Genomic DNA, 15,210 nt, shown 5'->3' with positions numbered 1-15,210 from the left:
GAGGTCGGCTTGGTGGAGACTGGGAGTAGTTCGATTATCCAAGTTCCGAGGTATACTCGAGGGAGTGCTCCAAACTCGAGGGTCGGAGTGTATGCTGTGTATCACTGGGGTTGGCATCTCAAATTTGGTCGGGACGGGTTGACGTTTGTCTGGAGGCACCCCGAACTTGGTCGAGGAAGTTGGCGAATATCTGAAGTTAGTAGAGCTTTAGGAAGAGTTCCGAGGACGAGCTGGCCCTGGACCGAAGTGAAGATTCAATCATTCATCGTTGATGTTTACTGGGCCGAAACAGGACGGCCTTTTAGTTATGGGCTGGACGATTCATTTTTCCCTCTATCATGACCCGACCCATTCAACCTATTTAAAATCTGCTTAACCAATTTTTGATATGTTTAATCTAACTTGCTTGACCAGTTAAACTTATTTAAATCTATTTAATCTATTAAAAACTCATCTAATCTATTTAATCCATTTAACCTGGCTTTACTTATTTAATAATAAATTATATGAGTTGATTTAAATTTAATAAATAATTTAAATTTAAATTAAAAATTTTAATTTATTTCTTAAATAAATTAAATTTAAATTAATAAATTTTCGATCTGTTACGCATGTAATCCGATACGGCACCATCCAATCTTTTGTTTACGGAACAAAAGGATCAAAACCTTCCGCGCCCCACGCTGGATTTACAGATTGTACTTTTTCAGTTAGTCCATAAGGATCGGACACCCATATTCCAGGACTCCCGGGGCTGACCTCAAAGAGGAGACTCTCACGACTTTCATTCTATCTGATGAGAGCACATTCAAGGGACGAACCAGAACCTGGCCTGTTGGGCATTTAAAGAGAAAAGTGTGGATTCTGCGTTTCGCGTGGAGAGCTTTTTGCGGGGAAACTTGCAAGTCAAGTTTGGGGGGAGGCGGGCGTCGACCCAACCTTATGAGTATTCGCACTGTTCGCAGTGTTCTCTCGCCCGTCACTGGAGAAGCAGATCCACAACCAGAACCAGAAGCAGGGATCCGGGAAGACAACCCAAGCTAGAGAAGCAAGACTGAATTTTGGCTTTCCTTGATCAACAGGCAACTCGAGCCGCTACGTCGCTCCAAAGACCTCTGCCTACACTCATGCCATCTTCCAAGCAATTCGTTCTCCTCGGCCGCCTTTAAGGCCGCACCCCCCGATAGATCCTGGATAGCCCCGGCGCGGAAAGAACATGAACGCATCCGTTTTCTTTCTGTTTGGATGGCCAGCGGTTCCCGCGTAGACAGGCTAGGGAGCGGATAAATTCCTTTGACCCGAAAAATTCCTTCAGTTTTTCGAATTGCTAAACAACATCGGATGAGGCCTCCCTTAATAATGGAAGCAAGAAATTCATCCTACTTTTTGTTCTCAAAGGCGGCGGCTTGCTCTCGGCTACGTGTCCTTTGGACCAAAAGCCCGCTTAGAAGTGGATTCGAACCACTGACACAAGGATTTTCAGTCCTTTGCTCTAACCTGCTGAGCTACCTGAACCACTTTCCTAAAGTCTCTTTTCTTCATGATGGGCGCTTTCGATCAAGTAGTCGAACTGAGTCTCCCTCCCCCCAGAAGTGAAAGAAGTGGGATGATTGACGGCTAGCTTGCTGACTCGTTCTCCCTCTCTTCCCGAAGCTGCTGGAGCCCTATCTATCAAGCACTCTCCCCGAGCTCTCCTCTCTACTCTTTCCTTTCAGACAGATAGTGAAACCTATAAGACCTCTATGCTCACTCTCACTCTTCTCTTAGAAGGAAGCTAGTAGAGCTTTTGCCTTTTTCCCGGCTTGAGAGAAGTTGAATGCCTCCATTTTCTGCTCGCTTGAAAAAGGGACTGCCGGAAAAGAGACGGCGGGGTTACCGTCGAAGGTAAGGACAGAGACTTCTCCTTTTTGGAATGGCACTACTGGACTGGTATTGGATTGGCTCAAAGGCAGAAGAATTGGATGGAAAGGAAAGCCTTACAGGACGCTAGCTTATTAAGTTAAGAAACTCAGATAAGGCTTGAAAGTATATTTCAAACAGCGTATTTTGAAGTAAAGGCAAAGCGAATCCGAGAGTTTGGCGACACGAGATCATGGAAAGGGACTCATTAGGCAAGGAGTTCGATATGGCCACGGTGCCGTCCTCGAGAACCCCCTACTTTCCTGAAGTGATCAGCACTGCCACTAGGATTTCTTGTATCGTGCAATCGTCAGGCAAAGACTGACTTTTACGGAACGGAAATGGAACAGGAGAAAGGGGAGTGTGGCGGGCGGGCACCTTGCGCACAGGCGTCACAATAGAAAAGATAAGATGAATGCAAGAGATAGAAAGGCCTGCGGACCCTATCACGATCTTGATCACGAAACTGATAATCTGATTTATATATGATCGAACTTCCGCGAGTTCGTTTTCGGTCATCCTGCATTTCTTTACTTCACCGACCTTCGCAGATTAGGCTAATCGTATTATTAAAGGAAGGAAAAATGGATACGCGGTATTCCCAAAAGGGCGGCTCAGACAAAGGTGCCAGCAGCTAAGGAAAGCCTCTTCTTACAGGAAGAAAGAATTCTAGTCTCTCTTCCCCAAGCGAAGAGCAAATGAGACCGGAAAGAAGAGAAACTCGATATACGAAACTCAAGAAGGTTCAATCCATCTGATTCCCCATTTCCTCGCTTAGCCGGACATAGGCACTTTACAGTTCCCTTTGATCTATCTGGCATTTTTGGAGACTTCTTTCTTTGTTGTTTGATAGTCTCCCTTTTCCAGTGATGGGACTCTCTTTGCTTACTCCAGCCTGTAAGCAAACAAAAAATCCATGGGTATGTCGAACCCGAGTATCCAGGAAAAAGCAGAATATTTGATGGAAGAACAGGGGTTGCAGCCCTAGAGACGTGGTAAAAGAGGAAAAGTGGATGATCACATATGGCATATCACATGTTCAGAGCTAGACATTGACATGCTTGTGGTAATTGGGTATGCACCTTGTGAATCTCACTCACATCCTTTGTGCGGTCACCAATGAACTCCCATATCAGCATGCAAACCTGTATGCATATGTGGCAGCAGTTGGGCATATGAATGCATTTAAAGAATAACTAGATCAGATTTTCAATAGTTGCTAGATGTTATGATTATTCTCTTTCCTTTCTTAGTAGGAGGTATTATGGTATTTTGTAAGAGTGTGGAGAAGGCTGATCAGTTTAGGATTAGAAATTGATGGGCAGGAATCTACTTCTAATTTTTAAATAATATATTTGAGTATTCATATTAGAGGATCGTGGCTAAGTTACTGTTTCTGTCTTTATTGAGCTAAATACATGAAATAAAAAATAATCTAGTTGGATTAACCAATCAACAGCAAGTTGGCTTGATTAAGGTAAATAAGTGAACTCAGATGTATTTTGGGAACGAAGTTGTTAGATACTCCAGAAATTCAAAACTCCATTTTTAATGTAACATTGATATATTTACTATCTATATTTCATCTACTCACATTAACTGAGACAAATCTCTCAACTCCCTTTCCCGTTTGGAGTTCCCTATGTTTCTTCATCCTTTCTTCAGAATGGAGGCAGAGGTGGTTTGATGAGCATCCTTGTGTTGGAGAGATGGAGAGGAGATTGTTAGCAGAATTAACACCCCCCCCCCCCCCAAAAAAAAAAAAAAAAAAAAAACCACACCTCAAATGTTTAAACCCCCAACCAAGATAGGGTTCCAAAGAGCCCAACTAATGGCCATAATATTTTATGCGTGCATAGAGTGTAAATTGAGTTGGGGTCTAACATATGTAGTTTGGATTTGGCTATGGATATACACCTGTTGGCACCCTTGCCTGTAAGTGGTGTCATGATTCTTGTCTTGACTTGACAATGAACCCTTCTAGGTTATGTTTTGCAAGAAGCTCAAGCATGGCGTGTTCCAGAACAATTTGTTTCCAAATCTAACGTGAGAGATTAAATACATAATATCTGCCTGTGATGTAAAAAATTTGATGATCCTTCTAAGCACCTGGGGATTGTGAAGGATCCAAAATTTTGATGGAAAGTCAATTCATATTGAGTCATTGCTATATGGTGAAGCTCCAAGGTCTAAACTGCAATAAAGATTTTAATATGTGAATACTTTTGAAGGTATGAACCCACTCAAATAATTATTGAAAAGGATTATGAAAGAAAGGTAATTTAACAGGAAGAGTATCATAGAGGAAAGACACTGTGTTTAAGGCAAGGTGTACTGGATATGTACTAGCGAGACAACTTGCACTGATTGTGCTTGAAAATGTAAAAGTTTCATGAAGTGATCATTGTAGAGAATGCAGTGATTAGAGGGATTCATGAGATGCTAGAATACTCTGCATAGATCGGTATATAGCATGATGTTTAATTCAACAGATAGTAGCACTGATCTTTACTTCAGAATTGATAACTTCCTTTTATATAAGAAATTGCAGATAATGGCAAACTGATGTAGATTTTTAGCTGCTTATGAGTTGTAATCATCTAGGCAAGTATGGGTTGGTATGAGGGAATATAATTATATGGTGTTCTAAAGATGTATTAATTTTGCATGAATTGGCAAATAGTATTTGGTCATGTTAGAATGCATACTTCAGCTTTTTATATATGCATATTATGTGGGCAGCTGCTTTGAGCTCAAAGTTGAAAAAGCAAGCCAACTCCCTGTTTGGGCATGCTCACCTCATTGTGCAATTGTATCCATTTGTATATGGAAGAGTAATGAAAATATTAGTTAAATTACGAGTAGTCTTATAGTGCAAGAGTATTCTGCATATTAGTTTACGATATTTGGTCTTGTTTCTGAGTAGGCTCTATCAGCGCATCTTTACTTAAAAATCCGAGGTAAAGAAAAATGTTGCCAGCTTCTTCTGTTGAAATAAAAATGTCATTATGATTCCATTTAAGTTAGGGAGATAATAGCTATAACGAATGGCATGATAAAATGTCCTTGAGTTGCTTCTATAATTGGAACTGCTTGATGATGCTGACTGACCATTATTCAATTTATTGTTTCTATCATGCAAATGGACATGATGGTTGATGAGATAGATTAGAAGATTTTAATGATCGTGAAGCTATGGTGCTCTTGCTGCAAAATATTTCGGTAGCTTTGTGTAGCTTGAATACCATAGGTGAGATGGTGCATGTTTAATTGCATACTCCATTATTCTACGAAACAAGGAACGTATGATATATGTCCATCTAGAGATATTAGGCACCTTCTTTCTAGCATATGGTTTTTTCTGGGAATTCATCAAAAAGTAGTGTACATATATATTGTAGATTTTTTCCCAAAAACTTTGTTCATGGTCCTTCTGTGATCGGTCATAGGTGGGATCGATTCGGTGCTTTTGGAGGTTTATGTTATGGGACCTATTTGGTGCTGTTGGAAAATTGACAGGACATCTTGAGAAGAATGATAAAGAGGCGATTAGTTAGTTCTCTTAGTATGTGCAAAAAAGGAAATCAAAGATGAGGAGCAGGAAGTATGGTAGGAAATGGGCTTGGACTGGCTTGAGGGCCATTGGGCTAGGCCTTAGGCTAGGCCAAGACTGTTTGATTGGGCTCGGGCTTAAAAATAGGGTCTGAATAAATTTCAGATCGGGCTCAAGTCAATGTTTGGCCTAACCTTAAGCTTGAGATCAACAATAGGCCCAATTAGAGCCTGAAATAGGCTCATCTCTTCAATCTCTATACCCTATTTGCTCTCTCTCTTCTCCACTCTCGCTCTCCTTTCTCCTCTCTCCCTCTTGATCTCTCTTCCCTCTCTCCTCTCTCTGGCTCGATCTCTATCTCCCTCTCTGCTCTCTCCTCTCATTGCCGTCCAAGGTCTGCCCCTGCTCACCCTATCCCCTATCCTCTCTCTTTCGTTTCTCCACTCTCTCCTTTTCTTTGCCTCGATCTCCATCCCTCTTTGCTCTCTTCCACCTGATCTTTCTATCCCCTCTTTGCTCTCTCTATCTCTCTCCTCTCCCTTCTCTCTCCCTCCCGATCTCTCTCCCCCCCTTTTCCTCTCTCTCCCACCTGACCTATTTTTCTCTCCTCTCCACTCTCTCTTCTTTCTGCTCTCTCTCTTGATCTCTCTCTTAGTTCCTCTAGATCTCTCTGCCTCTTGATCTCCTTTGTCCTTCTCGATCACTCTCTGCTCTCTGTCCCAGTCTTTCTCTCTCTCCTCTCTCCCCCTTCCAATCTATCTCTCCTCTCTCCCTTCTCCCCTCTCCCCTCTCAAACTCTCTTCCCTCTCTCCCTCTCAATCTCTCTCATCTCTCTCTTCTCTCCCTATACTCTCTCTTCCCTTCTCTCTCTCTCTTCTTGTGCTGGAGCTCGGAGGACAAGCTTTGGCCTAGGTTTGGGCTGAGCTTGTGTTCGGGCTCGAGCCGGATATTTGAAAAAAAAAAATTTGAGCCTCGGCCAGCCTGAAGCCCAAAATTTTTTCAGGCTAGGCTTGGGCTGCATAGAAAACAAACTTGGCCATACTTGGGCTGCATAGAAAACCAAGATGGCTAGGCATGGGTTGCATAGAAAATCAACCTGGCAAGGCCTAATTCTAGCCGGAAGTAGCAAGTTGCTTGCCATCATGCATTTACTTAGTAGTCTTAGTGCAACATTTGGATGCTTTTAAGTTGCATTTGTGTGCTAGTGCTTTTACTTGCAACATTTGGATACTTGTATGTTATTTTGCAAAGCTTGACTCAAGTACATGTGGTTATCAACACAATTTCTAGGAATACTGCCATTTGGGTTTGAATCCTAGTCCTCTCTCAAGTAGGGCGGGCGGGGAAGGCATCATTGTAGGTTATTGGATATCATACCGATTATAATGCTTCAACCTTACACTAATCATCTATTTCTTGTCGATATTCAGGGTCATTATTTTCCATTTTCTCCTATGATGGTTGGGCTTCTCCAAATATTGATTATTCCCCCACTATAGCCCAGCACTTCGTAGGTTGTCCTCCGACTCTCTACCAAGGGCCAATGCCTTTTTATTTGGTCTTCATTGTATATTATGTAATCATCTTCGAAGTAGCTCATTGTCTCTTAGGCTTCAAAGCATCCTCTATGTTCTTATTAGAGTTCTATTCATAGCATCTACATCCTCTGCATGTACATGTCATGCAGTTCTCTTATCCTATACAAGCAAAGAAAGAGTTGCAAAGACTCTTTATTGTGCCACATTATACCAAGGAATGCGGAACCGATCTGAACAGGTAGGTTTCGCCCGTTCCGAGCTATACCAGTAGCTCACCGGTACGGTTCGGCCATTAAAAACGGCTCGCTGCCGGAGCTCGAGAAGAAGAGGAAGAGAGCGAGTGGGGAGAGGGTGAATGAGGGGTGGCAGATGGTAGCGGAGGGCCGGCGGAGGCCGAGGCCGAGGCCGAGGCGATTGTCGACTTCACTTAAAAATTTTAAATTAAAATTTTTTGGAATTTTTAAGTAAAGTTGGCAAGCGATTTGCCGACTTCACTTAAAAAATTTCAAATTTTTTAGCCGCAAGTCGCAGCATCCGTGGCCCTCCGCCGGTGTCTGCCGCTGCTCGTTTTCCCTCCCTCCTCCGCTCTCTCTTTTCTCTTCTCCGGCTCCGGCATTTTTTTTCTATCGGTTGGGTTCCGGTACAGTCCGTACCGACTCGTGCTGCCGAAAAACCGGTACGGTTTCCAGTACTGGTTCCTCCGACCTTGCATTATACCAATGAAACAAAACTTTTGCAGCTACAGAATGATTGGATGGCTTTTTGTAAATATTGGAAGCAACTTTCTTGGTGATGGTGAATAGGCACGTCATGTTTAGGTGGATTTCACAATGGCCATATAAACAAACTCACCAGATGCCATCTGTACGAGAGCATGCTTGTCAGAAGCCTATGGTGCACTGAATGACATATCTACTATGTACAGTTTATTGTGCTTTGCACTTCCTGGAGAAGCAATTTTATGGAAGATATATTATTAGCCCTTTATTTTTTTAACTTTTATTTTTTTTATTTTTCAGTTTCTGCAATTGTACTATTCTGGTATAAATCTAGAGGAGTTCAGTAGCTATTTGGGTTCTTTATAATAGCAATTCCATCATCATGCCTGCTGACTTTTGTGGGCCGTGGCAAGCATCATAATTGATACATCTTATGCACACGTTACTTTCAATTTTTTATCCAGTGCTGTTATTTTTATTTTTGTTTTTCAAATTTGACAAAATCATTTTCTGTTAACAGGCATTTGGCTGGGCATATATCAACAATCGCCACGATACCTGGGAACAATTTTATGTCTACTGGATATGCCCTTTCCTTGGTGCCATTATGGCTGCTTGGGTTTTCAGGGTTCTCTTTCCGTCGCCACCAAAGGCCAAGGCTAAAAAAGCATGAGATAGGATAGATGAAGCAGGAAACAGTTATTTGTGATGCTCTGGAATGAATAAACCAGTTAGGCTGTCGTGACTGGAGCTGTTGCAGGTTTTCATTTTAGGTGAACTGTTTTTAGTTTATGTTTTTGCTGTAGTAATCTCAGTTATGGTACTTCAATCTCTCTGGTCATAGCTTTGTTTAGATGCGTCTTGAGTGCACGGTTAATCTAGGACCCAGCTGCGTGCTCTCGATGCGTGGAAATTTGTTACACATTGCACGGCTGCATAAATGCTCTCTTTTAACTTTTAACTCCATCTCCTCCCTTGTTTTAACTTTGGACGGGGGGGTTTTAGAACAGGCCTCAGCCTTAATTGAAACAAAGAAGGGGACTTTACAGTTGGTTCCTTGCTGTATGCCGTCCAAGGTGACAACTCCGGCACCTTTAAGACACGGTTAAGGCGTTTGGACTGCTTTACAATGCGTGTCAAAGTTTGATGTGGCATGCTGTGAGTGACCGTGCTCTAGACCCGTCCCATCCATTGGCTATGCGAACTCAAAAGAGGGTGGCTTTGGGACGCCAGCTTTGTCGGCTGACTGTTGGATCTGCTCAAAAATCGGGCGGCCTGCCCAGCTCGTCTGCGAACTCAAAAGAGGGTGGCTTTGGGACGCCAGCTTTGTCGGCTGACTGTTGGATCTGCTCAAAAATCGGGCGGCCTGCCCAGCTCGTCTGAGCTTGGTGCATTTTGGACGGTTCAGATCTGATTTTTCAGTTTGATGGGTTGGATTTGGTCAGAAATTTGAGCTCTTTTTTTAAGTGAGCTGGGTTTAGGTTTACATCAATTGAGCTCGTGCCTAATTATTTAAATTAATAATATATATATATATATATTAAATATTTTTGTCATTTTTCAAATTTATATTCTTAATCTGATTCTTAAATTTCTAATCCTCCTCGCCGCGTCATCATCTTCCTCTCTCACTGCCATCGCATTGTCCGCTTCCTCTCGCTGCTTGTCTCGTTGTCCAGCTCTTCTTGCTGAGAGTGTGTCGTCTGCTCTCTCTGTCGCCGTTGCTGCATCGTCCACTCCTCTCAACGTCTGGAGTTATCGGGCTGGGTCGAATTTGGGCTTGATATGGGGCTAAGCCTGGCCCGAACTTGGCCCGGCCCGATAGGCAGCTCTTCCGACTGCAGGGCAGTTCGTTACCCAGCATATGCATTCTATGCTTTAGTTAAAGAGGGCATTGAAAAAAGTGTTTGGCATGACCATCAGTATTCAATTTTTGACTTTTATTTTGAAGTTTAGAAAATCAACAAACTGGTAAAAAGATTGATTCTACACGGGTGAGGTGGAACATTTGGATTTTTGAGAGCATGCGGTGAGCGACCGCGCTCAAGCCATGTCCCATTCAATTGGCTATGCAAACTCAGGAGGATGGTTTTAGGACGCTAGCTTTGGCTGTTGTAAGAAAGTCTAGGCAGGTTTGGCATAGCAACCAGTTTTCAGTTTTTGATTTTTATTTGTAAAATTATGAAATCAATAAACTGGTAAAAAAAAATCCATTTTACAATCATGAGTTGGAGCATTTGGAGATTTTAGAGCATGCTGCGAGTGACCGCGCTCTCAAGACCTATTCCTTTTTTTTTGGTATAACGGCTACATAGCGGTGGAAGAGAGACCCTCTGGTGTGTCTAGAGGACCTTTCCAGAGTGCTGGACGACATAGGTGGCGACCCAGTCTGCGACCCTGTTTGCTTCCCGATACACATGCACAGTCTGGAAGGCTCTATAATCTTCCGACATCTGATGAATGTCATAGAGTAGAGGGGTCTCATCCCCCCCTATGCCCCTCCTCTCGTAATCAGTCGATCACAGTGGCCGAGTCTCTCTCAAGAAGGATCTGCTCCGCCCTCAGCACCTGTCTCGCATAGCTGATGTCTTTTTATGCTACTCTGAGCTCCACTCCTATCACTGTCAATCCAGCGGTGCTTCACACCCTCCCCCTGCCCCCCACATAGCAATCAGCAGTGAGTTGTGACCCTAATCACGAAATCCACACCTACTCTATCTCCATCGCCTGAGATGCTACCATTGAAGTTTACCTTAAGATGGCCGGAGGGTGGGAGCTCTAAAGAGACAAAGACGATTCTGGACATTGTAACAACAAAGAGGGGGTCCCAGATATCCCTGACCATCCCAGATAAGGTCGCCGTGGTAGCTCTGGCGACCTTAGCAGCCTGAAGAAGAGCTCTCTCCACTGCACTCCTCAAGGGCACCCGCCTGTCTTTAAAGACTCGAGCATTTCCGTCCAACCATATATGATACACCAAATAAGCACATGTGACTTCCCAACCCATCGTCCTCGAGTTCTGCATGACTGTCCTCATTTGGTGTAGTAGATCGTCAGCAGATCGGATGACCTAAGGCAAGGAGAACGCAGCTCTCCTCTAAATGTATACTGCCCGCGGGCACTCAAGCAGAACATGAATGATGGACTCCTCCATATCAGGGCATCTAACACAGCTCGGGGTGATTCTGACTCCCCTTTTTACCAACACGCTCTTGGTCGGTAAACAACCCCACGCCACCTTTCATAAGAATAAAGCTATACGGGGGTGAACATGCATCTTTCAGATCTATTTACCATCCATTTGCCTGATAGCATCCCCTTCCATCACCTCTTGTAAGTTCGTGGCCCGCACCTTGGACCTGCCCATGGCTGCTCAGACCAACCTATCCACCATCTCCCTTGTAGGTAACGGAATGGCTAGAATGCTCTCGGTAGCTGCTCCCTAAGACCTCCCTAACCAGTGGCTCATTCCATCTGCTTCCACTCCGGATGATCAGATCGCTGACTCTGCAGCCCTCCAACCTTGCTGAATTAACTAGGGTTGGCACTTGACAGAACTGCTTCTCGAATATCCAGTTATCCTCCAAGACTAGACCCCCAGGCCGCTCTATCTGGCTGGCTGGCAGACCAACTTCCATGCCATCAGGTGGATACCCCTTCTGCCCTCTTGTCTACCCCAAATGAAGTTTCTGAATAGTTGCTCTAGAGACCTCAAAAGCGACACCGGTATAATGGTATTCGATAACAGGTAGATCGGGATCGAACTGAGAACCGACCGCACTAAGGTCACTTTACCCATCATAGAAAGTACTCCCATCTACCACCCCTCGAGCTTGCGCCTGATGCTCAACTTGACGTCAGCGCAGTCACTACCTCTGAGGCGACGCCCCGTGATGGGAACTCCTAGGTACCTCATAGTGCCCTCTTGCCAGTGCCGGCTCGGGCCTTAGGCGACTGAGGCGGTCGCCTAAGGCCCCCACCCCACGGTCCCCACAGGCCACAGCATAGTTTTTTTTTTATTTAATCCGAGCTGGAACAAAAGATGCTGGGCCCTGGGCAGCGATGGAAAAATATTTTGTATCAATATTTTTTTTGGCCCCCGACCGTAGCCTTCTGCCTTTCCCATCCATCTCCGATAGCTAGAGTGACAGTCGTAGCTGGGCGCTGGGCAGTGGGCGACGGCTACCAGAGTATCAGTACCGGGATGCTACGCCGCTACAGTGCATCCCCTTCGGTCCTTCGGCGTCTTCCAACGACAGATTGGCTGGGCAACGTCTACGACAGTTGACAAATGACAAGCAACGGGCATTTCCTTCCTCCTCTCCCCCCTTCTCAGTTCTCTGCTGCCGGTTATTTCTTTTTTATTGGTGAACCAGTGAACCTTCTCCCAAATCCCAATCTCCCGTTCTCCGGTTCTGAGGTTCTCGGCAGATTCGCAGGCTTGCAGCACCGCTCCATCTCTCCTCGTTGAGACGTCGACTCGTCGTCCTCGGCTCCTCCGAGGCTCCGAGGCTCCGACCTCCGGCCTCCGGGCCTCTGGCTCCAAGAAGGCAGAACCCGGCGAGTGGCGAGCCACCGGCCGAATCTCTTCTCCGGCTCTTGGACCGCCGGCCGGATCTCCTCTCTTGGCCGACGCCCGACGTCGCCGTCCTCGGCGGCTCGGCTCCTCCCGTCCTCCAAGTTCCAACCTCCGGGCTTCGGCCGACGGAAGACCCGGCGAGTGGCTAGCCATCGGCTGGATCTCCTCTGAGAGGAGTCCTCTCCAGCTCTCCTCGCCGTCCTCCGACCTCTGGGCTCCGCCGCTCCAGCCTCCTCCGCTCCTCGGCACTCGGCAGCTCGGCTCACTCCAAGGACCAAATTCCACCATCCTCACTCCTCCGTTGGACCGTGAGCGGTGAGCATCCCACTGAATCACTGATCCCAATTCCCAATTCTCGGTGACTGGTGAGAATCATAGAATCTAATCCACCGTCTCTCCTCTGTTAGCTCCTAAGCTAGTTTACTTTACTAATTAATCTTTTGATCCAATTAATTTTTATTTAGTCAAGTTAGAGCCAGTAGAATTGATTTTTTTTTTGTCCAAATGTAGGTTGGTTGTAATTTTGCTTCTCAAAAAGCTAGACGAATTATTTTTAAATAAAAATTTAAAAATATTTTTATACTTATTAAAAATTTTTTATTATTTAAATAATAATAGAAAAGGCCTCTTCTAATGAGTTCGCCTAAGGCCTCCAAATGTATTGGGCCACCCCTGCCTCTTGCTCTTCCACTCCCAGCATATCCTTGATGGATGCCTTCACCTGTGGCTTGGTCTTCGGGCTGAAGCTGATCACCGACTTGGCTAGATTAACCCGTTGCCTAGAAGCTGCACAATAATCCCCAAGAATGCTTGGAATGGCCTTTGCTGTCTGGCTTGTAAGCCGCGTCAGAAGAAAACAATCATCAACAAATAAGTGTGATATCTGAATAGGCACCGTCCAGGTCTGTATGTTTCTAAAATCTGGGTCTCCTAGCATGTCGAAGGGTTCTGGATAGCGCATCCGAGCACAGAATAAAAAGTAATGGAGAGAGTGGGCACCCCTATCGCATCCCAACCAAAGACTCGAAAAAGTGTGTAGGCGAGCCATTTACCAGTATGGCAAAGAAAGATCTCTTCCATTCATTGGCTATGCAAACTCAAAAAAAGGATGATTTTAGGATGCTAGCTTTGTCCACTGACTGTAGAGTAGTTCGAGCATTTGCGGGGCATTGTAAGAAAATCTAGGTGTGTTTGGCATGGCTACCCATTTTCAATTTTTGGCTTTTACTTTTAAAATTATAAAATCAATAGATTGGTAAAAAAATGATTCTACAACGGTGAGGTGCAGCATTTGGAGTTGCTGCAATGGCTAGCCATCATGGTTGACGATTGCCATTTTTGTCTTCTCCCTCTATGATATCTATAACTTATTTTTGCTTTCTTTTGAGTGCTTTTTTTAAATAGATTATAATACTATACTATTCTACATTTTAGAATTATGTTTCTTATTAATAATTTTATTTTCCATTGTTATTAACTAATTTTTTTTATGAATTATTACTATAGACATACATTGCAAATGGCGAGAGAGACAACCATTGCGTATTCCACATGGTTTCAAAGCTAATATACTGGTTGCTAGGATTAAATCTACATGGCTGAGAATGAAGAATCCCTCTCTATTGCCCAAGGAGACAACCCAAGAGGGGGGGGGGGGGATGAATTGGGTTTTAATTAATTATTGATCAATTAAAAATAAAGTGAGTGATTAACTAAATCTATTGCAAGTGAACTAGTTAGATCAATAGATGCAATGAGTGAAGAGAGAGAAAGAGACAAGGTCCAATACAAACACAGAAAGATTTATAGTGGTTCGGAGCCAATTTTTGCTCCTACGTCTACTCCCCAAGCCGCACATGGGAGTTCACTATAATCCCTATGATTACAGCCGGTTGTTTTGCAAGCTCACAACCTAACTTGTTGTTTTCACGAGGTCACAACGAACTCGGTCGGTTTTGACAGGCTCACCGACTAGAACCACTCAATTTTTTTCCGGATTCACAATCAAACCCAGTTGGTTTTTCTCGATTCACCAACCACAACCTTACACCGTTGGTTTTATCTATGGCTCACCAACAAACCTTACAACCCTTGATTCAATCTCCTGATTGAATCAAGTACAAACACAAGAGTTTAAAGTTTATAAGAAAAGCTTCTAAAAAGCAAATATGAAACAATATAAACAAGATTGAGTTAGAAGCTCTCAAACAGATTTGAGATTAGGAAGTGGAGGCTTCTCGATTTCTGAGTTTTCTCTTGAATGAGCCGAAGGATGTAAGACAGTAGGTAGAGATTTGAATGTGAAGGAATCCTTTTTGGTTTGACTTGAATGCACTTCTTCCTTCTTTTGCTTGGATTCACTCTACGGAAGCTCTTGGTGGTTGAAAATCTTTAATGCTCAAATGGAATAACTCTCTTCTTATCTACTACTGTTCACTCTAGCTATTTAAGTGATTTTCCTCGAAAAATAGCCGTTAGAGAGTGATTTGGAGCCGTTCTGACCCGTCTGCACAATCTGACAATGTATCCGTTGGGATCGGAGTCGACTCGCGCGATCTGGAGTCGACTCGCGCTTCACTGGAGACGACTCGCGCTTCACTGGAGACGACTCTCCCACTATTTCAGATTTGAATTAAAGTGCATGCCTCATCCTGGGGTCGACTCGGATCAAACTGAAGTCGACTCGCCAACAGCTGGAGACGACTCGGGTACTTAGGGGTCGGCTCGTTCTCAGGGTTCCATAAATCCAACTTTCTGTTTTTCTTTCTCATGTCGACTCAGATTTTTTTGGAGTCGACTCGCTGTCTTGAGAGGCGACTCGAGATCTTCGGGAGATGTCTCATTCTCAGAGACCGAAAAATTGATTCTCTGTCTTTTGAACTGATCTGCCTCGGAGTCGATTCGGGCTTTGTTGGAGTCGAC

At 44.2% G+C, this 15,210-nt stretch overlaps 1 protein-coding gene, 1 long non-coding RNA gene and 1 other non-coding gene across 3 annotated transcripts in view; 1 reads left to right on the top strand and 2 right to left on the bottom strand.

The window, feature by feature from the left end:
• The window catches only part of LOC103723194 (aquaporin SIP1-1-like), a 31,878-nt gene extending 23,208 nt beyond the window's left edge, over nt 1-8,670 (top strand). Inside the window, exon 3 of the mRNA XM_008814031.4 lies at nt 8,230-8,670. Within this exon, the coding sequence (XP_008812253.1) occupies nt 8,230-8,382 (153 nt within the window). The 3' untranslated portion in view covers nt 8,383-8,670. The remainder of the gene's footprint in view (nt 1-8,229) is intronic.
• On the bottom strand, nt 653-14,422 carry LOC120106649. The gene is made up of 3 exons (XR_005508734.1): nt 14,410-14,422; nt 12,574-12,577; nt 653-745 (listed from the first exon to the last, which is right to left on the bottom strand). It is a non-coding gene; the product is annotated as an uncharacterized LOC120106649 (long non-coding RNA).
• Nucleotides 1,442-1,515, bottom strand: TRNAF-GAA. Its single transcript has one exon. It is a non-coding gene; the product is annotated as a tRNA-Phe (tRNA).
• Nucleotides 14,423-15,210: the final 788 nt, after the last annotated feature.

This window comes from Phoenix dactylifera, unplaced genomic scaffold (genome assembly GCF_009389715.1).
Source record: "Phoenix dactylifera cultivar Barhee BC4 unplaced genomic scaffold, palm_55x_up_171113_PBpolish2nd_filt_p 000591F, whole genome shotgun sequence".
Lineage (NCBI taxonomy): Eukaryota > Viridiplantae > Streptophyta > Magnoliopsida > Arecales > Arecaceae > Phoenix > Phoenix dactylifera.
The sequence above is the reverse complement of the archived record's forward strand: the minus strand, read 5'-3'. Positions and strand labels throughout refer to the sequence as shown.